The 25,303-nt window shown below is 32.2% G+C and overlaps 1 protein-coding gene across 5 annotated transcripts in view; it reads right to left on the reverse strand.

The window, feature by feature from the left end:
• Positions 1-25,146, reverse strand: part of LOC103574415 (uncharacterized) — a 140,543-nt gene extending 115,397 nt beyond the window's left edge. For 2 of the 5 annotated variants that reach the window (XM_053740727.1, XM_053740730.1), the window contains exons 1-3: positions 24,911-25,146; positions 24,371-24,722; positions 14,033-14,188 (exon numbers count right to left, since the gene is read on the reverse strand). Coding sequence is in view for 1 of the 5 variants with exons in the window: in XM_053740731.1 (XP_053596706.1) it covers positions 24,371-24,377 (7 nt within the window). In the remaining 4 variants the exon portion in view is untranslated. Of the gene's footprint in view, positions 1-14,032; positions 14,189-24,370 lie in introns of all 5 variants that reach the window. The other 3 variants (XM_053740729.1, XM_053740731.1, XM_053740728.1) reach the window with 2 other exon arrangements.
• Positions 25,147-25,303: the final 157 nt, after the last annotated feature.

Raw genomic sequence — 25,303 nt, forward strand, 5'->3', positions numbered from 1 at the left:
ATAAATAAATTATAATCATAGATAAATTGATAAAAAAATTTTGGTCAAATCTCAAAATGTTAAAAATCGAGGGTTAGTATTTCTAAATTTAATAGAAAATTACTGTCAGCTTAATTTTAAACTTTGAAACTCGATCCTACATTCGTGTATTTAATGCTGTATATATGTTAATGTATATATATATATTTATAGGCAACAGTTTTAGGATGTATTTATTAGACTAGGCGAGACTCATTTCAGACGAATTGTAAATTAACTGCAACAATAAATATTATTCTTATCTGTGGCGTTTCGCCACCTTGTTAAAACGCAAGCATATCGATTTTTCTCGTTACGTCGGACTCCCCACCCATCCCTACTGTAACAACTCGCGTCTCCCGCTGAGTAACTTGGTTAAGGATCACTCGTTGTTTTTGATAAATTGGCTTTTTTTTTTTTTTACTACGTGCCATTGTTGTTATGGAAGCTAAAAAAATAAACCAGAGGAGAAAAGAGGATGGAAAGTTCTATAGATAGAAAACAAAGAATATAAAAAAAATGAAGCGTAAAAATTGAACAGGATAGATTGAGGGGTTTGCGGATGATGCCACTAGAGTCGTTTGTCGTAGTTGACGATGCTTCGCTGCCACGTTGTCAATATGCTGACGGAATAATTCCACGGGTGGATTTTTTGTGTTGTCATGCCAGTGCGGAAACCCCCGGAATCGGGGAGAGTGTGCATAGCCAACAGTATCATATCTACACAACTACAGCTACAACTATAGCTACACTATCATCATTCTTGAATCTTGGGCATTGTATTACTGTGAATATTTATTTGACAATCGGTCAATCATTTGCCTGAGAGATTTATGGACGCTCGTCAACGAGCCGTGTTCGGGATGTGTCTATTCGAGTTCATTTTTTTTTTATTATTTCTAAAAAATATTTTATTTCAAAAGCTTCGGGACTTTTTTTCAGCAGCCCGAGCTAATTTCAGGTATTGGAATTAAAAAAAAAATATTTTTTGGCTTCACCAACAAAGAGCCATAATTTAAGGTAAATAAAGGTGAGGTTTTTTTGTTGGAGCGGTAATTGTAAGTAGTTCGATTGGTGTAACCTTGGGGAAACGTGATAACGCGGGGTTGAAAACGCTATTCTCGAATAAAGCTAGAGTGCGTTGCTATAGAGACGGTGTGTCGTTTTTGTTGGGCGCCAGAGGGTGAGGGTTAGGGAAAGTCGAGCCAAAGCGGCATGACGATGCCGAAGAATAAGGGCGTGAAGAATATAAGCTAAATGTAACGGTTTTATATATAATTATTGTATATATTTTATATATTAATACGCTATTGACACCTTTTTTTATTTCAAATAGTGTGAGTGTCGATTGAAATCAGCTGGTACTGTAAATACACATAAGTAGGGAAAGGGAGGAATATAAATTGAAATTGCCGCGTAAAAGGCGGAGGCTTAGGAATTATAATCTATGTCTAATCCTTGAGTCTTCTCATTTTTGCACCGGCAATTTATCGCGAGCGTTTACTTTAAAGAGGGCTCTGCGGGAAATAAATAAACAAAAAAATATATCAGGCAAATAAAGTGAGCAAGTGGAGAAAAAGATAAAAAGATACGGGCGGATAAGTTGGAATGAGAATGTTTTAAAAAAGTTTTGCGCTCGGCGATGATGGAAAGGGGAAACGAATTGAGATAACGGTCCTTTTGAAATGGAATTGTTTTTAATGAAAATAGTAAAAAAAAAGTAAAAAAATAAGTAAAGTAAATAAATAAAAATAGTGAAAGCTGTTGGGTAAATGGATGGGCTAGTGAACCGAGTTGAAGATTGGAGCAAAAATGACCAAGCACGGAGTCGTTAAGCAGCTTATGCCCCCGAGGATCCTTTGTTTAAATCGCGCATGCGAGCGAAATAAATCTGAGATGCTTTTAAATCTTCTCTCTTTGCTACGCTCAATTGGAATTGGAAACGAATTTGAATTTTTTATTTGAATTAGCAGTTCGGGTGATTTATCAAAAATTTCAGCGAGTTCGTAATGGATCGCTGCTGGATTTTTCTGGAATAATAAAGTTTTACTGGCTGCTGAAAGTGGAAGAGTGTTTTGTTAGAATTGTGTTTCAAGTAACTTTAAGTATTTCTTTTATTTATTTAGCTTCTTTTGTTTGTTGTGAGTCAGTATATATTTTGGTTGAGAATGATTGAATCTACTTTGTAGGCAAGAATGAACCTCTGCGTTTTATTTCTTCAATTGGTTGTACTCGAATGACATCGAATTTCCCGTGAAAGCACATCCCCCGGGTCGTTTCCGCGTGATGGTGCTCCAAGATAAAGCGAGCGGTTGTGAGCAGCTGCAATTCTGCGATACGCAAACTTATTTTCCTGTGAAACTCTGTGCTAACTTTGCCGAGCTTTGGAATTCTAAGGTGGAAGTCTATATATGTATATATGTATGTATACACTAATGTACACAATACCTTTATATGAATATATGTATATGGCTTAAAATATCCTGTTCATAGATTACGAAAACTTAACAATCCTAAGAAAATCAACAATATCATTAATAATGATAATGAAATTCAAACAACTAGACAATAATTGTGTTTTGGTTATTCAAAAACTTTCAGTCAAATGATTCTAATTCTTAATAATTTTTCAGTTTAGAAAATAGTAGAGTACACTCTGAAAATCGGGAGTGGATTCGGAGCAATAACAGATTTTATTTAAATCCAAATTTACTCCGTTACTCGGAGCTTCGGAGTCAAAAAAAATCCACTCTGCATACAGAGTAAATAGGAAGTTTGTTTTTCCAGCGGAATGATTTGAAGTCAACTGAATTTTATTGAAATCCGGATTCACTGATTCGGAGTTTTTTTATTGAAATAAACTCTGCTTCGGAGTGAATTTTGTGAAGGGGGTTAAATAATTAGTCATTTACTCTGTATTTAATCTGAATCATTTATATGAGAAACCCCATAAGTCAAGAATGCAAAATTTTTCAGGAAACACAAAAAACATGTTTCTGGAAAAACGTGTCATGGAAATAGTAAATAAAAAGTTGAAGAGAATAATGTTTGCGTCTCTGAAAAATATTCAAACAAGAAAAATTCAATTTTCTCATTGAAACTACTTGGAAAAATTATTTAAAGTTTATTGACTTATGGGGTTTCTCAACCAAACGGAAGAAAAAGTTATAAAATCATTGTTTTTTTAATTTTTTCCACTCAAATAATTTATTAGACTGATAAAATGAAGTATATAATATGTATTAAAACGCTGAAACTCAGAAATTACAAAAAATAATAATTACTTTAAGTATTTTAATTAGTCATATTATTTTTTTTCCCAAAAAAAGCGCGAATTTTAAATAAAAAAGAAAAAATTATTTCTATAAAACTAAAACTGCATATGTTTATTTGAAAAACCCCATAAGTCGTTGACTCATGAAGTTTCTCAATAAAATGAAATTTTTGTTATCCCGTTGATTGTTTTTAAACACTGATTTGATGGATATTTTGTTAAATTTCTATGGGAGGACATCCATAGATCCAAAAAATGCAATAAACCCAATTTCGAAAAAACATGACTTATGGAGTTTCTCAAATAAACGATTCATCTGCGTTCACTCCGAAAATTTTTTTGAATGTAGTGAGGTCAAATAAAATTTATGGAAGTATATAAAAATAGCTACCGTCGAGTATAACTCGTTTGAAATTTAAATAATAGAAATATAAAACTGAAAGGTATGGCTGCAGTAGCTCAGTAATACAGTAAAAGTACATATATATATTTGTTATTAATAAAATTATTGGCTACAAACAACGTAATAGTTTGAGAAAAGGAACGAGTAATGAATGCGTCTGAAGTGTCCGCCAACAATATTAGCAATAAAAATAATTGGACGAGTTAACGAGTTGATTTATAATTAAAGAAATGAATAATTTGAACTAATAAACTGTTACCTTGTTGAACCTTATGTGTAGTCGACCTAATTGTTAATTTTCTCAGTTAATTAATTAAACAAAAGTGTATTAAAACTGTCTGCGTTATTCAAAGTACTACATGATACTAATAAATTGGGAACAGCAGCTTCAAGAATTATACATATACACACACAAAGTTAGGTCTCACGCAAAAATGATAATGAAAAACGGTTAAACTTTCTTTACTTTTTGGTTATTTTCTTAAAACCCCACATCACAATTTATTTTCCCAGTGGTCGTAAATTTATTCAAACAATAAAAAGTATAAAAACACCTTTTAAAACTAAAAAAAGTTTAGTAAAAATTTTTCTTTTTCACGTAAACATAAATAACTATTTTGCATAAATGTTAAAAAAAAAAAAAAGTAAAATAAAATGAGAGTCCCATTAATTAACCCTGTAAGATGGATAAAAAATAACAAACTACAGAATCGAGTTCTCGATTGGTGGATTTGGTTAAATTACTGAAAGCTCTTTTTACTCATAACAGTAAAATCGTTAAAACTGAAGCCGTTATTTCGTAACGTGATTTTAAACTAACTCGGCCCATCTTCTATCCAGTTTTCTCACCCTCGACTCTCATCGATTACACACACCCGCTCGACGGAATGTGTGGTGGGAAAAAACCGCGATGTATTTAAAGGCAAAAAAACCAAAAATTAGTAAGAAAAAAAAATGTAAAATAAAAAATAGATAAAGTGAAGAACGCGAAGAACGCTACAAGGTATTCCCAAGTATCCTTTCTTCTTCCAGCTGAAGCCCGAGTTCTTGCTCCCCAGTTCTCTGGCGGTAAAATTATTGTCTGTAGCCCAGGGCGTTGGGATTTCTCGCGTTTTCTAGTCTCTTCAACATGGCCTCGAACATAATTTATTTGAAAACACACCAGCAAACAAGGGCTTTTGAATTGAGAGCGTTATCGTGTCTATTTTTACAGACAACACGTTCTCTACAAGCTTCACCAGCTTGAAAAAGCTTCTCCGAACCTTCATCTCCTCCAGCAGCATCAACTGCACCAACTCGAGCCCCACGAGACCGGAATAGGGCTTTTTATCCTCAGCCATCAGTTCCCGTGAAAAATGCTCGTTCCGTTGTCTTGGTCACCTCAACTTTATTTATTATTGTTAACCTACGTTACAGGGAGCGAATAATTCTCTCAAAAGGGTCATTTAATCTCTTTAGGAAAGCGCGTGTCGGTATTTAAATATTAAATGGATACGGTATGATATGACTCAATAGACTAGAGGAAATGAAAGCAGGGCGTGTTACCCTACATATCCCAAATCCCCATTTATAAATACCTACGAGTTCACGATAACCCGTGTCAATTTAGAGATGTATGTGCGGACGTGCTCGTAATTCGGTAGAGAGTCCAAGTATTGGAGTATTACTGCCGTACGGAAATGCTGCCAGTATTAGTAGTGAGTTGTGGATACCGAGTATATATTCTATATATATATATGTATAAATATATATTGGATGGATGTATGTATATATATATATTGAGGTGAAGCTATCTTTTTAATAGTCCCTCGTCGCTTGTTTCCGATTCGGCAAAGCGAGCAATCGAATCCCTCGGATCGATTACGCGCATTCAGATGATACTATAGGTAACGTGAGCACGCATATTTGTCGACTAGTCAGATAGAGAGAAAGAGTTGAGTGGGATGCATGATACGGAATTCGAGCTCTGACTGCTTGCGTGGACGCGATTGCCAGTTGAATTTAAAGAGAATAAACCCTATCGGGGCTTTAATGCATGCATCCTATCTACGTATGTATGCATACATCCATGTATAAGCGAGTTGCGAGCTGCGAGCTGAAGAACCCTCGGGCTATTAATTTATTGTCGGCTGTCTTTTTTTAATGTTGTCGAGTAATCGACTATTAATTGTTAGGTTTTAATATGATAATTGCAACGCTTTGTCCTTTCGGTTGTTCGAACAACGATGCTTTCATTTTTATTTTAACTGTATGCCATTCATTATTTTAATGCTTTGTTCTAAATACAGTTTTAGTAATTTTCATTATTATCCTTTTTTATTTTTAACTATTTTGCGGTTATTAAAAGTACCGAGGTCATCATAGTCCTGATTCATTTTTCATGTCACTAGCTGAGACGACTTAAAATTATTCATACTCTCTAATGTAATTTTTATGATGCGCTTGGTTAGAAATTATTTTTGAACTTGATCATTTATTTTCGGTTCTTAATTAGAGTTTATACATGAGCTTTCAATTAATATTCGTTCAGAAAATTATCTTTAGTTCAATCTTTTTATTGATTATAATTGTTTGGAGAATGAGTAATTAATCTAGAAAATTTAATTTCTGTTTAAATTACGAATGAAAACGTCTTTAGCCGATTTTTGCGTACGCGCGGGCATTGAGACACTATACGTTTGTAAATACTCAATCAACTGAGTTCATTTTTTCTCCATCAGCCTAAGGAGGTCATAAGAAGGGGCTCTATTAAAAATTACGATCATAATTGTTGTTTTATTATATATTTAGTGGGTTTATAAGTTTGCTAGGCTACGAACTGTTTTAAAAAGACCGCTCCCTTTTAAATGGAGGAGAAATCGATTTTTTGCTCATATTTTAAAAATAAACGACTTTATATATGTTTATTTAATTTGTTTATAGGGGAAGGGGGACAAAGCGAGTACTTAAGGAAATACTATGGCTCCGAGGACTCAAATACTCTAAATCTTTTTGTTTTTAATGATATACGCAATAAATGAACAAAAATTTCAGTTGATGTTGAAATGAAAAAATTTTCACTTCGGCAGTGAAAAATTTCTGCATATTAAATAAAATTGATCAAATTAAATTTTTTTTTGAGCAATTTACATAAAGAAGCATTACATTCTACACAATTAATGGATGCAGAAGAAGAAAAACAAATTTTTACTGGTTTGGATCATAAATCAAAAGTCATCAACCTTTCTTGACTGAAACTCGATTTTTGAAAAAGTTTAACAAAAAATATTAAAAATAATACTCAATTTTGTTTATAAAAGTGATTTCGGAATGTTTAAAAAAGATTTAAAAAATCAAATTTTTGGGGTACCCCGTTTTACCTGCCCTACCCCCTCCCCCCCTCTACCCCTATATTTTTACAGGTCGTAAAAATTTTTATTTTGACATGGACTTGCGTAGTTGTCAAAAGAAATAACGGAAGAATTATTTCTGATTCATCAAAATGTTTTCGAATTAATCGGATAACCAATCAATAAATATAACAATTAAAATATGTAAAAAAACAATAAATATTAAATTTATAAATTAACTTTTGTTAAATATTCTCGAGTACTTTTATTACCCTTTCGTTCAATTAATCGATATTCGTTTCATCTTTCCCTCCACGTTTTCAATCAACCGACCGGATTTTTTACCCGGAAATTCGCATGTGATACACAAAAAAAAAAAAAAAAAAAAAAAAAAAAACTGAAATAAGTAGACGGTAAAAAAATACAGCATTATCTCGCTTGTACTTATAATATTTAATATTTTTATTCATACTTAGACTCTCTACTTTTGATTTATATATTATTATGTAACTAGTCTTTTTTATCGATCACTATTATATACAGATTCATCGAACCCTCGGATATAATTTCACGCATGAGGTACCAGCGGCGGTACTTTTTGAAATTTATTTTCCGGTTCAAATAGATGGCTCGTTATAAGGAGACAAAAGTTATTTAACTATTTTATTTTTATTTAAACTTTATCTATTTATTTATATTATTTTTTTTTTCTTACACTAACCGCAATTCGTGTAAAAAGTGACATCAGAGAGCATGCGCGACGCAGATAGTAATGTCGTACTAGCAAACACTCAGTTAAACCCCAAGCTTGGTGAGGGTGAGTCGCGTTTCTACCCTCCGTCAGCGCACTCCGTGTTACAAATCGTGCTATCGTATAATCAAAAGTACGAGTTATAAAATAAATATTTAGTGAATTTAATTATATAGATAATAATAATTATAATAAATGACATTTTAAATATTCAAGTAGCATTGAATTTTAGAAAATAAAAAATCGTCGGTTAGTTTTAATTGTGACTTTGAATTTAAATCCTGATGTAGTTAAATGTTTGCGGAGAGTACGAGTGCTCTTGAGACTTGTACTCAAACTGACATTTGAATATTTAGTCACGTGTTTTCGTATTTTATTAATTAGTGTCACTTGTATTTATTATTATTTCTAATTATTACTCGTCAAGATAGATGATTAATTTATTTATTGATTAGTTGATGCCACTGGATAATGTAGTGGGTAAACAAAATGGTTTAGTGGTTGTAAAGAGTAGAGATTAGAGTGAGACAAGATATATAAATATTAAATAATGATAATCTAGTGAGGATTCAATTTTAAATAATTTTCTTCAAAGGTGAGTTTTGTTATATATTTTGTTTTTTTAAATTATTGGAAAAGCATGAGTTGAGATAGGATATTTTGTTATCAATGGTACAATGAACTCAAGCGGATCGATGTACGAACAGTCGTGTACATGAGATTAAACACTTTTCATCTTATTTTTATCTATACGAGTATCCGTTTATAGTATTCATTTTTTTCTTTATTCGATTAGTTGTTATTTTTGAATCAAAATTACGCGATTCATTTTTTCTTATGTTTTATGTCAGATTTTTAAAAATTTATTTGTATAATTTTTTTGTCAATTGTCAGCGGGTTTGGAATTCGGAATCTCAACTTTTAGTTTAAAACTGATTTTTTTTACTGTCTGTTGCATTAAAAACTTTTTTTTAAGTTATAAATTTAGAGAGTGGGGAGGTCATTAAAATTACTGGGTGACCAGTTTACCCCACTTTCTTTATTATAATTTTTTATCCAAAATCTAAAAATGTAAGAGAAAATTTTTGATCCGAAATCGATTCAAAATTCAAATTTTCAAGGTATAGGGGCAATGTGGCCATCGTAATTTTTTTTTCTCCAAAAATAAACAGGTGGACAACTTATGCCATCTTCTTTATTCTAAATCTCATTATAAGTAAAATTCTAGTTAATTAATCCATCGATTGTTTAACGAAAAAAATTTACCGAAAAAAAAAAAAAAAATCCTACCCAAGTGTCGAACCCGGACCCGCAAGTCAGAACATGAAATCGCCATTTTTCATAAAAAATAATTATGCAAAAAAAATATCGGTGACAAAAATAAAAATAAATGAACGGTTACATTTGATAAATTACTTCTAAAATGAGCAATTACTCATAAAAATGCATTTATGCTTCAACAATGAATTAAAAAAATAAATAAACGAATAACAAACGTAATTTATCAGGCTTCACAAGGTGCCTAGTTAAATGGTATCGAAGCAAATCCAACAAATAGGATGAAAGCTTAAAGACTTGATAATAAATTACCGTCACTCTATATCTATATATATACACATTCGCAGGTACCTACGTACGTACATATATAAATATGACCGTTAACGATGAAAAATGGACAACGTCGTTATTCATTAAGAATTAACACGACATTACGAAGGTACAAGCCGTGACAATTAAATTGACCGTCTTTTTTCTCCTTTTTATTCCTTACTTTTTTAAAATTCATCCTTTTATACCTGTATCTATATATTCATATTTTTTGCAGCTCGTTAAAGCCGAAAATCCTTAACATTTTTATGACCTTCATTAACATTATAACGCTCGGTAATTGTCGCGTCTGAGTCTACTAATTCTGTAGGTTAAAATTATGTCAGTCGTCCAGTTCTCTTTACAGCTATACAGTACACTACACTAGTCATACAGCCTGCAGTAAAGCTGTGTAGTGTATACTGTAGTAATATCCTGTATTCTCTCTAGCTCGGGCGATATCCCGGGACTCTGCCAAAATCGTGCCGTGCATTTTGAACGCTAATTATTTTAAGCCCCTGTGTCGTTGCAAGGTATCACGAATTAATTTCAACCGTCCATCGAGCTCATGCTGGCTCACATTATCAACCACCACCTCTTTCCTCTCCCTCTGTCCCTCTCTATATATACATATATATGTACACCTGTGTCTCCCTCCAGCCCTACGGCGAATCGCGCCTGGATTAACTTATCCGACTGGTGGTTCTTTTGGCCCTCGTGCATTTAATACGACAACAATTAAATTTTTTCGCTTGTCTATACGCGTTTCTATTCGCGTTCAAAGCACTTTATTTTACTTTGTTTTTAAACTCTTTCGTATCTCATTTTATATTGGAAATTGGTAATTTTTTTCTATAGGGAAATGAGCATTCTTTTGCAAACTACCACCTTACGGTGCAATTTAATGCTAACCCATAGCCCGTATTTGATGCACGACTTTTATTAATACTCTTTCAAACAACCGGGCAACAATTTTTTTTTTTTTTTTTTCAATGTATACAACTGAAATTTTTAAATTTGAAAGTAAAAAGACTGGCGATAAAGCTTTAGCTCGTCCTGTACTTTGAATTTATAACTGATAAATTTTTTAAAATTATTTTTAAGTTTTGTCGCAACATGAATGTTGGAGAGGGAAAACTTTAAAAAGTACCTTCAATTACTTTTTTTTTAAGAGGGTCGATCGAAAAAAATTTTCAAAGCTACTTCATTGAACTCGAAACTAAAAAAATTTTTTTTTGAGGCCGGTAAATATTTGTCTAATTTTCTGTAGACATAAAAATAAATAAATTTAATTGTAGCCTTTAACCTCCGAGCATAAACAAGATAAATTTAATTTTATAAAATAATTTTTTTTTATCCCGCCAAATTTTATGAATTTAAAAATCAGAAGCAGGTCAATGGGTTAAAAATAAAAATAATAATTTATTAACAATTAAGTTTGAAGATAAAATGAAAAATTAATGAATAAAAAGTAGTGAAAGATGAATTAAACTTTAGTAATTAATTTAAATGGTAAATAGAATTATAAAATTATATTTAAATGGCGCGTGCGTGTGTGGTTTCGGTGTATTGAATACGAGAAAATTTCCGCAACAGACTAGAGCATAGCAGAGCGGAGTAGTACAGCCAAGAGTATGATACGGCGAGATTACGAAGATTAAGTTGACTTTTAAAGAGCTCGCGGATCTTATACTGGCTCATTTTCGTCACAAGCGCGTATGAAAAAGATAACGACTCTCGTACTTGACAGTTCCTGCTCCTTTGAATATCTTCAACAAAGATTGTAGTCATAGTGTGTTCCTAAAGGCTGGCAATTATCGTTGTAGTTGTAGATAGTACATTAGTAGTAGTGGTGGTTGTGGTAGTGGCGATGGTGGTAGCGCTGGTGGTTTTAAAGGTAGACGCAGCGAATTCATAGAAACTCAAACACACCCAAGACGGTTAAAGTGTTTTATATTCAAATAATACCTTCGTTTACATTTCAATTTATACCGTTATAACTAAAGTTTCATTTTCAAATTACGTTTAATCAATGCACACACACTTTTCAAATAAGTTTTATTAAAAAATTTTTTTCTGTTTTTCGAAACAGAAAAAAAATTTAGTGGCAATTTTAATATTGAATTAAAAACTTTTGGTGAATAATTAAAGTCAACTATCTTGCCTCACGTGTTCGATTACATATAAATAATATTTCAGTCGATAAATCAATCGTAAATTTTTCCAATACTTGAAATATTTATTTTCCAATGAATTACTGGAGCCATAACACCAGCACTCAGACCTCACACCATTCGCACCCTACACACTCGACACTACACACTGGCCAGGGCTCTAATATCGATTGGTAGTGTGCAGAGGCCAAAGCCGTAGGGAGTCAGGGGAATTTTCGTAAACGAACAAAATTTTCGTCCCTCTCCCGGGGGGGATGAAACAACAAGCATCACGACAGCGACATTAATCTCATCGGCGCGGTGATTATGGCCGCTTCCACACTCGCACATTCACTTGCACAATCCAGCCCTCGTCCTCACTCTCTATATCCAGCCTGCCGAAGCAGTGTCCGGGATCCCCATCCTCATTCAGCATCTCCGATCCCCAAGTCCCCGACTCTGTATTTCACCCAGCTCTGGTCGGTCTGTCGGGTGAATAAACTGCTATGGCGTACATTAATACACGCGTATTTACAGCACACATGTATTAGCAACCACACAGATGTTAATTCGACTTACCACCACCATTACTGACCCATCCATGTGTGTCTCATTTTCACGCGGCTCTGGTCCTCTTCACTTCCAGCTCCCAACAGCTTCTGCAATCCAGCGCAACACACCGACACTTAACACACTCGATACCCACGATAGTACACGTGAGCATGCTCGAGTCTTGTTTAATGTCTGTTTGAGTGTGCAGCAAAAAGCTCGGGAAGCATCCAGTATGCTCCTGCGATTACGGATCCGAAAATTAATGAGAGAACTGGTTGTCGGTGTGCGAACCCGCCAGTAGTTTCTGCTCTGAAATATTTAGCACGTAGAGGTCATGGAGGTTATGTCTGTATCAATGTATGCAGTGTGCTTGCACGAGTGTCGATATGATTTAGGAATACTCCCAGAGCGGGACACCTCGTTAGCGCGTGTATAAATTCTGTGCTTTTGGTTCGCTATATGTCCAGGGATAAATTCTATGTACAGATAGTCCAGACAAATTCTGCGGCCTTAGTGTTTTCGGTGTAGTGTTTATGTGTGCATAGCTTGAGAGAGAGAAAATATGGTGATCGTACTTGTGTGCGGTCACGGTTTCTACAAAATTTACCGTGACTACGTGATCTCTCGCCCACGAAATTACAGCTATTCATCATGTATAAACGCTAATGCGAATGGTTCATGCATTCAAGTGATTTCTATTAGATCAAATGGGTGAGAGCTTTTTCCACCTTGTAATTACTACCACTATTACTGCTATTATTATTATTTGTTAATATGTTGTCGATGTTAGATTGAGGTTTATATATTATAAACGTGAAACGAGACTAAAGAATGCCCAAAAGCTATATAAACACGCGACGATTTTATTTTCTGCTGATCATTGTGGGTGATTATTGTGTTTACTTGGTAATTTGGGTCTCGGTTATTTGAGACATTTTATCATGATGAGTGTGATTGGTAAATTGGGTTATTTATTGTGGCTTGAGTGGATTTTGTTTTAGTGGGACAGCGGAAGCTCGGAAAACTCGTGTTTGGAGAAAAGTTTATTATGTAAATCTTATTTTCTGGTTGGGTATTTGACCTTGTTATTTATTGATCGCAACCGGCTTAATCAGAAAAAGTAATCTTTTGAACACAAAGGGAGTCTGCAGGAATGATTTGAGTTCTAGATATGTACGCTATCTGTCTAGCCTCTGGCCTCGTGAAGTTTCTGTGATTTTCATTCCAAAGGGATTTTAATTCTTGGATTTTAAATTATGACGACTACTTTTCCTTTACATTTGACTATAAATAAATTTTTAAACTCCGTAATCTTTGTTTATAAATAAATTTAAAAGAATGAAACGTCAATGGGCGTTTTGATATTTAACTTGGTTGAAAAAATAAAAATCCTATTAAATTTTTAAATATCTCACCAAGTTCCCTTGAGAGCATTAGCATAAATTAAATTTTTCCCTCATTTTTTATTCTCAGCCTTTTACTTGTTGCTCGCAATTATAATAATAAACTTGCTAATTACTTCCTTTTTTTAATTCCTCTTTTTAATCATCCTCCCATTTATCCTATCGCTAAATCGTGACAATGGATCACCAAGTATAGAATTTACAGACCCGAGAACGCAAATACGCTTCCGAGTATGAATGGCTGTCACATACAAGCTACGTACGTCCGAACCGAATATTATTACATACAAATACATCAACCCAACATATTATATATATCTATTGGGTCATGATTCATTGAATGGGCCATTATCGCCGTTCAATCGCCATAATTTCTTCATCACGTGAATGCTAATATTTCAAGCATTTTTTTTTTTATCTCCAATAAAACATTACGGAATAATTTCGACAAGATTTACTAGATCCTACTCACAAACTACAACTCACAGCTCACTTTTTAAGAGCATAATCCATAATTATAAAAGTTATTAATTTAAATATATATTTTACTTTTTATACTCACCTTAATAGAGTTTGTCGCCGACTTACTCATTACCCTCATACTTTTTCATTTCTCCCTTACAATTTTCTTAAAATTCAGTCCCACTAATCACGACACGTGACTTTTCTCTACCTTACTCCCGGGACAAAATTGTACGGGTTTTAAAAAGTTTCGTTCCTGGAATAAGAAAAAAAAAAAAGTTACAAGGCTCAGCTGAGAATACCTCCACGTAAAAAAGGCATAAATATAAATGACCGTATTTTATTTATTAAATTTTTTTTTTAATTATTTACAAGGGTTAAGTTTTTGTGAATATTTATATTGTAATGAAAATTCGAGCTCTTGACAGAATACAGGGAGATAAAAAGTGTAGGGAAATTTTTAGGCGATAAAAATAGTAAAAAATATTTTTAATCGAGTTTGACATGACGATTATTGGATAAGGTAAAGTGGTTAAGCAAAGGTAAGAGCAAAGGGGCGCAAACTTGGTAAAGAGTTTGCGTTAAAACGACTATAGGAAACTCGTGCAAAACATGCATAGAGTGAGGGTGCGAGTAAGAGGGATAAGGAGGAAGAGAGAGGGCGAGATAATAACAGAGACTGGATAGAGGCGGTGGGTGGTAAAGTTAGTAGACGTGTATTCGGGAACTGCCGACCGGAAATGATAGGGTTGATGCACGAGCCTAGATTTGATACAGTGGTTCAATGCTGCAAGCTTCGCACACGCCACCGAGCCATCTTCAACACTATTCTGACATCCATAATTACACTTTTAAATTATATTCGACAAACTCTCGCTTTGTGTCAGACATCTTCATTATACTAATAAGTGTATTATACTTGTGCTTATACTCGTACTTACACTCTCTGAGCTTTTGATTCTAGTTGTGCTGTCGAAATTATTCGCACGCGAGTAATCATTTATTCAAATAACCTGTTACTGATATAAATCGCATTACGTCTGACCGTATCATTTACTTATACTCCGGAAAAGATACTCGACTACAAAAAGTACGGGAATTTTTTTTACGACATTAACTGGAATAGGGAATTATTCATTGAGGCTCGATTGGAGCATTAAGAATGTAAGGTAAAATGAGCAAATAAATTTTAATATTTTTTCTAACCGCGACGTATTAATTTTCATATTTTTTTTTCGGATCTCTGTTAATTGAAAATTTGAGATTTTTTTGTAACATAAAAAAAAATTTAGATATTAATTATTTTTTCCTAAGTATGAATTTAAAATTTTAATGAAGTAAAAATGAGAAAAATTTTTATAAATTTATTTATGATAAAAAATTATGATCATAAATAGATTATTAAAATAATGATAAAAGGCTTTGAGTTTCCTTCCGAAAAATTTTCGTAAAAAATAAATAATTTTTTTCAAACGTTAAAAATAAAAGTTTCATTGTTTAGAATAAGTATTTAAAACACAAGAATAGAGAGTAATTATTATGCATTTTGTATTCGTGTAACCATAAAGAATTTCATGTCAACTTATGAGTGTATGAGTATTTATAATAAAGCTCTTGGCGGGCAACAATCTTCAGAGTAGTAGTGCCCAGTGCATGTGAGTGTGTCTATGCGTTCGTTTCCACTCTTATCCGGTTGGATAGGTCTCTCCTCTTTGGAGCGAGTGTGTTGCAAAGTAAAGGCAGAACAAAGCCGCCAAGTGTTTTGCGAGGGCGAAGGAGGGCTCGGAGACTGAGGTCGAGACGACAACGACAGCTACTGCGAGATGAGACAGTGAGAGAAATAGTGAAATTCTGTCGAGGACCACTAGAAAGGCCCAAGACCTTTTCCCGCTTCACTCCTCTCTCAGTACACAAGCGCTAAACGCACTACTATACTGTATTGTCACCAGTTTTCCACACAGTATTATACTGCGCCGCGTGTAGACGCAGTATTGTTTAAGTTGTCACAATGCTGGATAGGAACAAAACCTCTACCTACGAGTTCGAACTTCACCACTCAAACTCACTCCCCTCATTTAGCAATCCCTTGTCCTCCTTTGGCTCCCAAATGAGCTTCTAACCCTCGTACGTGTCTCGGCTCGGGTTTTCTCCAGTTCTCTATCTCTTTTCCCCCTGTTGGATTCATCTCTTGTCACTCAAAAGCTCCCTCTCTTCCTCTCTTTCCCTCTCTTACACTTGGCGTGTTCGCTGAAACACGTTTTGCATCGACGAGGGACGTGACAATAGTCTCGTACCGATAAATATTCACAGTTACGCTTTGGAGACTGCAATCAACGCTGAATCGATCACCCGAATTTTTTTTCATATGCATATCATTTTCTATTGTTATTGTTATTGCTATTATCATTATTATTATCATAACTTTTTATGTAGGAAGGCAAATAAAATTTTTAATGAAAATTTTACTCAATTTCCATACCTGCAACTGACATTTCAATCAATAACATCTTCTACTTCTTATTCAGTTATATTTTTCTGGTTTTTATTTTTATATTTAAAATAGAGTAATGCGGAGCTTGAGTTTATTAGATCCGAGAGATGAGAAATAAGTGGATTTGTGCTCTGTCATGCCCAGTAGTTTGTAGTGATTGCGGTGGATGAAAATATTTTTTACCCCTGGTTGTTTCATGACATGCAAAGTGTTGATATTTATCTTTATATCTCAATTTTTGTATATTTATTATTTTAAAGCCAACTAATAATTCATTTAAGTCATGTTCTATGTACAATCTCTCGTACACTAAATTATTTAAGCGATGTTTGTTAGGACAAAGTGGTCAACAGTCGCTTATAATGGATTTAAAATAAGTGGGTTTAATTTAATTTGTAAAAACCCAGAGGAGAAATCGAACCGCTAACCTCAGGCTAACGGACAGATGCTTCGGCACTTAGCTTTATTTTGACTCTACAGCTTCCATTTATATTTGTCTACATTTAAATATTTAATTTCGTGGACACAAAGTCAAAATTAATTTTAAAAAATATTAACATCCGCTTGCATATAATTTTAATTAATTAAAGGGTGTAAGTGTAATGTATATAATTATTACAGCCTAGCGATTTTTTATTACGCGTGTTCTAAAACATAAACAGTTTTGTAGAGAAAAAGCGATGACGCAGTTGAATCGACGGCAGTAAAAAATAAAAATAGTTGGGAATAACAATCGATCGGATTTTGCGATAATGTTTAAAATCACAGTTGTCAAGTGCTTTTATGTTTGTTGTACGTGTCGATAATGGAAAACTACTTGTAACTGTCTACTTTAATGCTGCTCGGAAGTTTTTTCAAAATTTTTAATACCCAAGAGAAAATTTATCCTCTTTCCACGATTCGTGCCGGGGATTTTTCACCCCACTTGACTACTTTTATTATCCAACTTTCAATCGCTTTCTCGAGCATTCCACATCGGTACGTCATTCTTCGGATATCAAACATTTTTCAATATAAATACGGGATATAAAGTTTCTTTTCATACACAAACGTAAACAAATTTTGATGGCACTCAGCAGTCTGTGCAGTTGTACTGTAATTTGATCATCACTCGTTACTCATTATTCATTTCAAATTTATTCAACAATTGAGTTAATCGTGCTACTGGTAATTCAAACATACGAATTCCGGCTTTGTGGTAAACATCATTTATTATTTTTATTCTATTTGTTTTACTTTGCATGCTGTGGATTATCAATTAATGCTGTTATTATTCGTATGTGTGAATATAATAAATAATTAAGCTTTAAAAAAAAAGAAAAGAAAGAATAAAAAAATTTTTAATTAATTCTACTTGAAAAATAGAATAACATTTTATAGAAAAAAATTTTTTAATTAAAAAATATTTATTTGTTATCAGAAAAAATTTTCTACCTCAGATCCTGCGCCTAAAATTTTGAGTAAGGAAAAAATTCGTATTTTGAAATTTGATAAAATAAAACTTCGGGATACGATGACCTAAAAAAAAAAAATTTCCCAGGGTTCCCTTATAATAGTTTCATGTACAGAGATACAATTAGACTCAAACGATTAATTCAAATCTCTAATCTAGCGTTGTATTATAGAATTGTGTATTCTAGTGAAAGCAATTATTGATTTTCTTCTAATAGATTGTATAACGAGACGATAAATATTTTTGTATATATCAAACGCATATCATAATTATTAGAATTTAATTGGTTAATAAAATTAATTAGTACTTTATTGATCCAAAAGTAGCTCCACCTATTTTTGGGTTTATAATATTTTTTACATATTTTAAATATGACTCGACTCAAAAGAACAAAATAAACAAAATGTGCATCATTCAAGTTTACCAATATAAATATCATGATAGTGATTTTTAATTTTTATAAAAATTGTTAAATTAAATTAAATTAAGTTTTCTAGAGTCAAAAATTTTCAAACCAACCTTCTCAGAGAAGCAATAACTTAACGTTAATTATTTCACTATGAGGCTAAAATATTAGACTTTAAATTTAAAATAACGGGCAACTCTAGTAGCATTTTTTTTTAGTGGATGGTTGCAAGCTCGCGTAAAATTACTTTTGAGAGGTATTACCTCCAGCCGAATTCCCGGAATTTTATTGGCTCTCATCTGTACTAGTGCAGCCGCGCAGTAGAATCGACGATGCGATAAATTGGGCGTCAAAAAATTTAATTGCTACTTTCTATGGTATTATCTCTATACTATTGCCCTGTGAAATTTTTTTTAGTATTGACTCTTTCACACACTCAATGAATACCACAATTTTATTCATCGCGCTGCAAATAAGGCAACCGTTACAATTATCGACACTTAACTTTTTTTACATTTCTATTTGACAAAAATTTATTTAAGTTATAAATATTTTTATGTCTATTTGTAAAGTCTACGTGGCCTTTCCCTATATAAATATATCTACATCTATATATAATAACGAAAATAGCAACTATTTTGTTGTTAAGCCGACAAATCTCAAGGCTTTAGAGTTTTCGTATTCTGACGCAAAAGCCGATTTGTTATGCATACGTAGGACTTTATTATTTCCCACGAAATAAGTTTTGGCGGCATACAACCTTAAAGAATCCTCATATTTTCTACTTTTTTTTGCTTCACAAAAAAGCGTAAAATTGAATTGCTTGCGAGTCGTACTCAAAAAAAAAAGTAAAAAAAACAAGATTCTATATCGAATTCTTTGTTATTTTTTATCACTTGTTTATTCATTACAAACAATGGATATTTTAATACACAGTTCGTTTTTAATTGAAGAACGTAATTAATTAGCAGAATGGTTTTTATTTTTCAAGCGATCGAGTTATTTATTTTTCATCCATGTGTGCGTTTTGCGATTAATCGATAGGTTATAAATACCTACTGTGAAGAGGAAAAATAAAGGGAGGGAAAAAAGTATTACCTATATATAGTATAGACACATATATATATTATCCATCAATTTATACGATACAAGAGTTGTAAAAGATAAGACAGTAAAGTTGAAACAGTTTAATGATTTATTTAGAGGCTCCTTGTCCTCTGTCGTCTTGTCAATTTTCTATCAAAAGAATGTCCTAGATAACGTGGGCGCAGTCTCAGCGGATCGTTTTACCGGGTACAAGGACACTTGGGAATGATTTTGCAGATAAAGACGCCGAGAAATTGGTACGAGTTGCGAATATACGACACACTGTTGTATATATAAAATATATATACGTGTGTGTGTGTGTGTGTGTGTGTGTATGGTAGATATTGAGGGAAGTGAAATGATGAGAGAAGAAAATCATGTCTCGGAAAATAGCGCAGAAAGAACTAGAGCGTCAAATGGGAACCGAGACCCTCTTACTCTACCGGAATAGAAGCGTCGATAGAATAAAGTTGTCAACTCGAAGCATCAACGAGATACTGTACACATCTATGGCCTAAAACCACTGTCGTAAATCTTTTACAAGTTTTCAACGTGGATTATTTTATCGGTTGGATCCGTTTACCTTCGCTGTGCTATATTTCTCTAGGGGGCGCTCATTCATAAAACTCAGACAATCTGGATTTTAACATTTTTTCCCTTGTCTACTTTTTTACTTTTTTTTATCTACACAAAGACTTTGCTCGGATAATATAAATTCAAAACTTATCCTCTTTATTGACAATCTAATTTAATGAGTTTATTAAATGTACAAGTTAATATAATTACTTGATAAAATTCTTCAAAGACATCCTTTCAGTTTTTAAAGTTTCGTTATTAAACTTGACAGATTCAAAAAGATGTAACTTAAGTAAAAACTCTTTTACAAAAATGAAAGAAAAAAAAAAAAAACCGTATTATAGCTTTAAATCTCTACTTTAAGATCCTCTTGGTTATTTTATTGTGGAAAATTCCTCATCGAAGCTATGGATCAGCAAAAAGATGCCGCCCGAAGTTTAAAAAATTTTCCAAAGAATCTCTGAACACTCTTTCTCAGAAATAACTACCTACAAATGTTATCATCACTTCTTTCACCATCTCTTCAAAAACTACACACCTCTAGCTTCAAAATCAATTTTTTTTTATTCCGATCTGACAACTCCAACCAAAGTTACAGCGTTTTGAATATTTATAACTTTAATAATGATCAAAAATTGATCCTATAATTATTCAGCTTATCTTTCATATTAACATATTTTTAATTATCATTAATTTATATTACTTTTCCAGCTTCTATATCCATCACCTTAACCCACATAAATTAGTAATTATTCAAATATAGCGAACTATAATTATTCAATTATAATTACAACGTTAGTACCGAAAGCTCTCTGGAGTAGATGGTCGACAATATCTATATATCCAGTGATTTTGAACTGTTAACGACCAGTTATAGACTCAATACTATTCTCTGGAGCACATACATGAATCTATACAATAGTATTTTGCTTAAAGCTTCTTCGAGAGGCTATGTAAATCGAGGATTGAATGATCTGTTGTTTACCTGCTGAGTGTTATGTGTGCAGACGCTAACGAGCTTTCGACCAACTCAATACAACTATATATATACATGCCCACAGCATTCGTGAAAGTAGGTGTGGGCATACTAAAACATTTAACACAGAACACTCATACTCAGCATGAAACATATATAACACGTAGCAAATGTCACCCTGCAACACACATTTTGTTGGCAACATTGTCCCAACAACTCGTAACCGACTCTTGGATATGCTCGAGTGAGTGTTATCGCCTCACCTCATCCCCTTTCAATGCCCTCAATATATATATATATATATATATATTTCATTTGTGTTCCATGAAAACTTTGCGTTGACGTTTTCACCGCAAAATTATTATTAAGAAAAAGTAAAAAAAACAATTTTATCTTCTCCGTTAATTAAACTCGGGAGAAAAATAAAATAGTAATTAAGTTTAAATAAATATCGTTATAAGATCAAGGCTCGTTATCATGTAAAAAGTCTTTACTGGAGTTTACATTACTCGTAAATTATTTTTAATCCGTACTTTCTTGTACTTTGTATAAGAAAAATACCACTGCAGTTCTGGCATTACGCTCTCTGCTTACTACTTACTACTTAGCCGACTTTTTCTTCTCTTTTTTTACTATTTTTTATTTTTTTTTTATTTAATCCAGTCGTGTGTACTTTTGTATCTGCATTAGTATTTTTTAAAAAAACTAAACAAGTTGTGAAAATAAATTAAATTTTAATTAATCGCAATGCAAATTTGTGAGGGAACGAAAAGTTAATTTTATTTATTAATTTAATAAATTAATTGAGAATAAAATAGTTTAATGTTTTGAATAAATAGTGTTTACTAAAAAAAAAATACATAAGTAATTATTTTTTGTAATTAAACCAGGATAAGAAAGATATTTTATAAAATTATGTTCTATGATAACCTGAAGCTAAGAATCGAGTCAATAAATTGCACTTTGGGTGATGGAATAGCCACAAACTTGCGAATGGACGCACGGACTACATCTAAGTATTTATTTATTTGGAACAGGGAATTTAGCTGAGATCTCTTTAGCAAATTAATCGATCGAAATTATTCTAGCGCAGTCTCGAGCACTGAGACTAAAAACTGACATACTTTTTATAGCAATTTGACCCTCTGATGGCGAATTATTCTAGAAAAACTATTTCTACTGCATGAATTGGTTTTTTGAGTCGTCTAAAGCAGAGTCAGTTCAATCAAGAAAGAAAAAAAATTGTTTGAGAAAAAAATCCTGACCAACGACGACTGGATAAAAAATTTTTAACCCTCGCAATGATTCAGCGGTAGTTTTAAAAATATCCTGAGGTTAAATTACTGCTAGATAGCCTACTGGAAAAAATTATTTACTATCATTTGCTCAGTACATAGTATTTATCTCCAACTAAAATCCATTGACTGTTTTTTACAGCTGTCATAAACTGAGCCCTCGTAAAAATTTATTTTCCAAGGGGTATTGAAATGAATATCAATATTTTTATTTCAACGTCCCAATTAAATATTTTCCTAGTTCGATTTTTTTTTATATATTTTGGACTCCAGTACTCAATGCATGCTTGAGTATATGAGGATTTATGTATGTTGTGAAACAATAAGTCAAATATATTTATACAAGCAAGTAAAAATTTTTGATGAAAATGATATCCAAAGTGTCTTTTTCTTTTACAGACACGATCATTACCCGTTTCGCCTACAATATATATTTATATATATAGGGATAGGGATTTAATGTCGCTTGGGGTGGTGATGTTTTTGGTCTCATTAGTAGCTGTCTCTCGATTAGGAACCCACGAATACTGATGCCAGTGCTCTTTAAGCTCTACACAGCTCCACAGTACAGATCCATAGTGTAGTTTGTGTAGGGAACATAAAGCTGCCGTCGGGTATACAACGACCTCGGGGTAGCTACGATTAATATTCTCGTTTCTGTCGCCAAGTCTCGTATTGTCGAAACTCGGATACCCTTTTTACATTATTTTTATCTTTATCTTTATTTTTATTATTATTTTTATTTTCATCATCATTATTATTTATTTTTTTAAAACACGTATAGCCCGAGGACGTTTATATGTACGTCGTGCAGTTTGTGTGTACGTCCGTAAGAAAACCCAACTCGAGTTTTAATATTGCCTGAGATCAGGGTTAGACTGTCTCTATCTCTATCTCAACGAAAATCCTAGCAGCGCAGAGTCGAGGTTATTGACCTCACTCACGTTCACGTTCTTTATTTTCTCGGCTACTTTGGCTGGATTACGGACCATCAGATACAACCTATCGTAAAACAAACTAAAAAATCTCCTCTATGAACATAAAATAACAAACAAAATTTCTTGTTAAATAATAACGAGTGCTGTTGCGAGATTCAATATTGACTCGGAAACAAAATTATTTAGCTGGAACGAGATCTAATTTTTCTTATCTATATATCGACTTACATCTCAAAATTTACAATTTTCTTTTTATAAATTTTTACTTTGTAATGAAACAGGAAAATTAGATGGCATTGAAGTTAGCTGACGTCTAATAATTTTTTGATTTTTTTTAAACAATAAATTATGAAAGCAAACATATTTGAAAAAATTGCACTTATAGTTTTTTAAATTTTCTACATGTGCATATTTTTTTTTTTTTTTTTTTTTTTTTGTAATTGATTTGTAAAAAAAAAAACTGAAAATCACTACTTGTCCGTAAATTCCAGGATCATAAAATTAATTGTCCTGAAGTGAGAAGACAATTAACAATTTTCGGATTTTTTTTTATCGAATCAATTACAAAAAAAAAAAAAAAAAAAAAAAAAAAATTGCACATGTAGAAAATTAAAAAAACTGTAGGTGCAATTTTTTAAAATATTTTTTTTTATAATTTATTTATGGAATTAATTCCAAAAATTATTAGACGTCAGCTAACGTCAGTATCATTAAAATTAGAATTTTTGTTCCAAATTGTTATAAATTTCATTGATTATTTTTACATGATAGTAAAGTTAGAAGACATCTGAAAATTATAAAAAATTTTAATTAATAAATTAAAATGTTTATGAAATAAAAATAAAAAAATACATGTTTAGACAATTCAAAACTCAGTGTATGCATTTTTTTAAATTTTATTATTTTAATTATTTAATTTTTTGTATGTAATTAAAAAATTTTCATATGTCTGCTACATTTACGCTCATTATTTTTACCAACAGTTGAACCGTTTCCGAAATTTTTTCAATAATTAAAGTTGATACCGAATGTACTTTCAAAATAATTGCATATTAAATTCAAATGTAATAATTATTTAAATAAATCATTTAATATTAAAAATATATTAATTTATACATAAAAAATTAGGTTTTAAAATTTCAGCACCAATTAAATAGTAATTAATAATTTCTAGTCATAAAAAGTCAATAAATAATTATTTAAAAAATATAACTCACAGTTCATGGCTTCGTGATGAATTTATTGAAGCTCAACCCGGAAACGCAATTAAAATAATTAATCAATTATTTATAATAAAACACGATGATTTCAATTATTTACACAAACTGAACACTGACATTAATTATATTAATCACTTATGAAACAATTTATAATTAAAAAAAAAAAAAATCACACGAAAAAATTTTTTAAAATGGCGGCAAAAATGACGTGAAAAAAAAAACAAATATTTTTGCACTAATCACTGATAAAAAAATCGAAAACTGTCCACAAACACTCACTGATAATTTTTATACACTAAGATATTTAAACTTTAATTAATAAAAGTTTTTTTCACGGATGTTTATTATCCTGATATTAACAGACACACAAAAATTTTTCAATTTTTTTTTCCGACTGATAAATTACAAAAAAATAAAAAATAAAAAAATGCACATGTAGGAAATTTTTAAGACTACAGGTGCAATTTTTTCAAATATTTTTTTTTTTTTTATAATTCGTCGTTTAAAAAAAAATCAAAAAATTATAAGACGGCTAACTTCAGAGTCATGGATGCTTAAATAATTGAACGCACGACAACGGACGCCAGTAACTCGACTATGGCAAAGATTCAACGATTTATTTAAATGTTTTTTTTGCTATTTATTTTTCAAGTACCGATTAAATTATTATCACAAACTATTCGTTGTTAGACGTAAAATATCTAGAGACACGAGTTCCGATTATTTTAAACGTAAAAACAGTTTATTTAAATTTATTTACGAGCTAGACAAGGCCCAAGCACTGTAATGGAGGTAAACTGAGACTAGACACAAAGTACTGCGCAGTTCAAGAACTGGTAGTATGACTTGCGCAGTACAGACAGAACTCGGCGCGTGCGCGCAGCGGCGTCTCTCAATGCATTGTGGGTTAGTCAGTCTCCCGCTTCCTCA

Source organism: Microplitis demolitor, chromosome 7, assembly GCF_026212275.2.
Source record: "Microplitis demolitor isolate Queensland-Clemson2020A chromosome 7, iyMicDemo2.1a, whole genome shotgun sequence".
In the NCBI taxonomy this organism is placed as follows: domain Eukaryota; kingdom Metazoa; phylum Arthropoda; class Insecta; order Hymenoptera; family Braconidae; genus Microplitis; species Microplitis demolitor.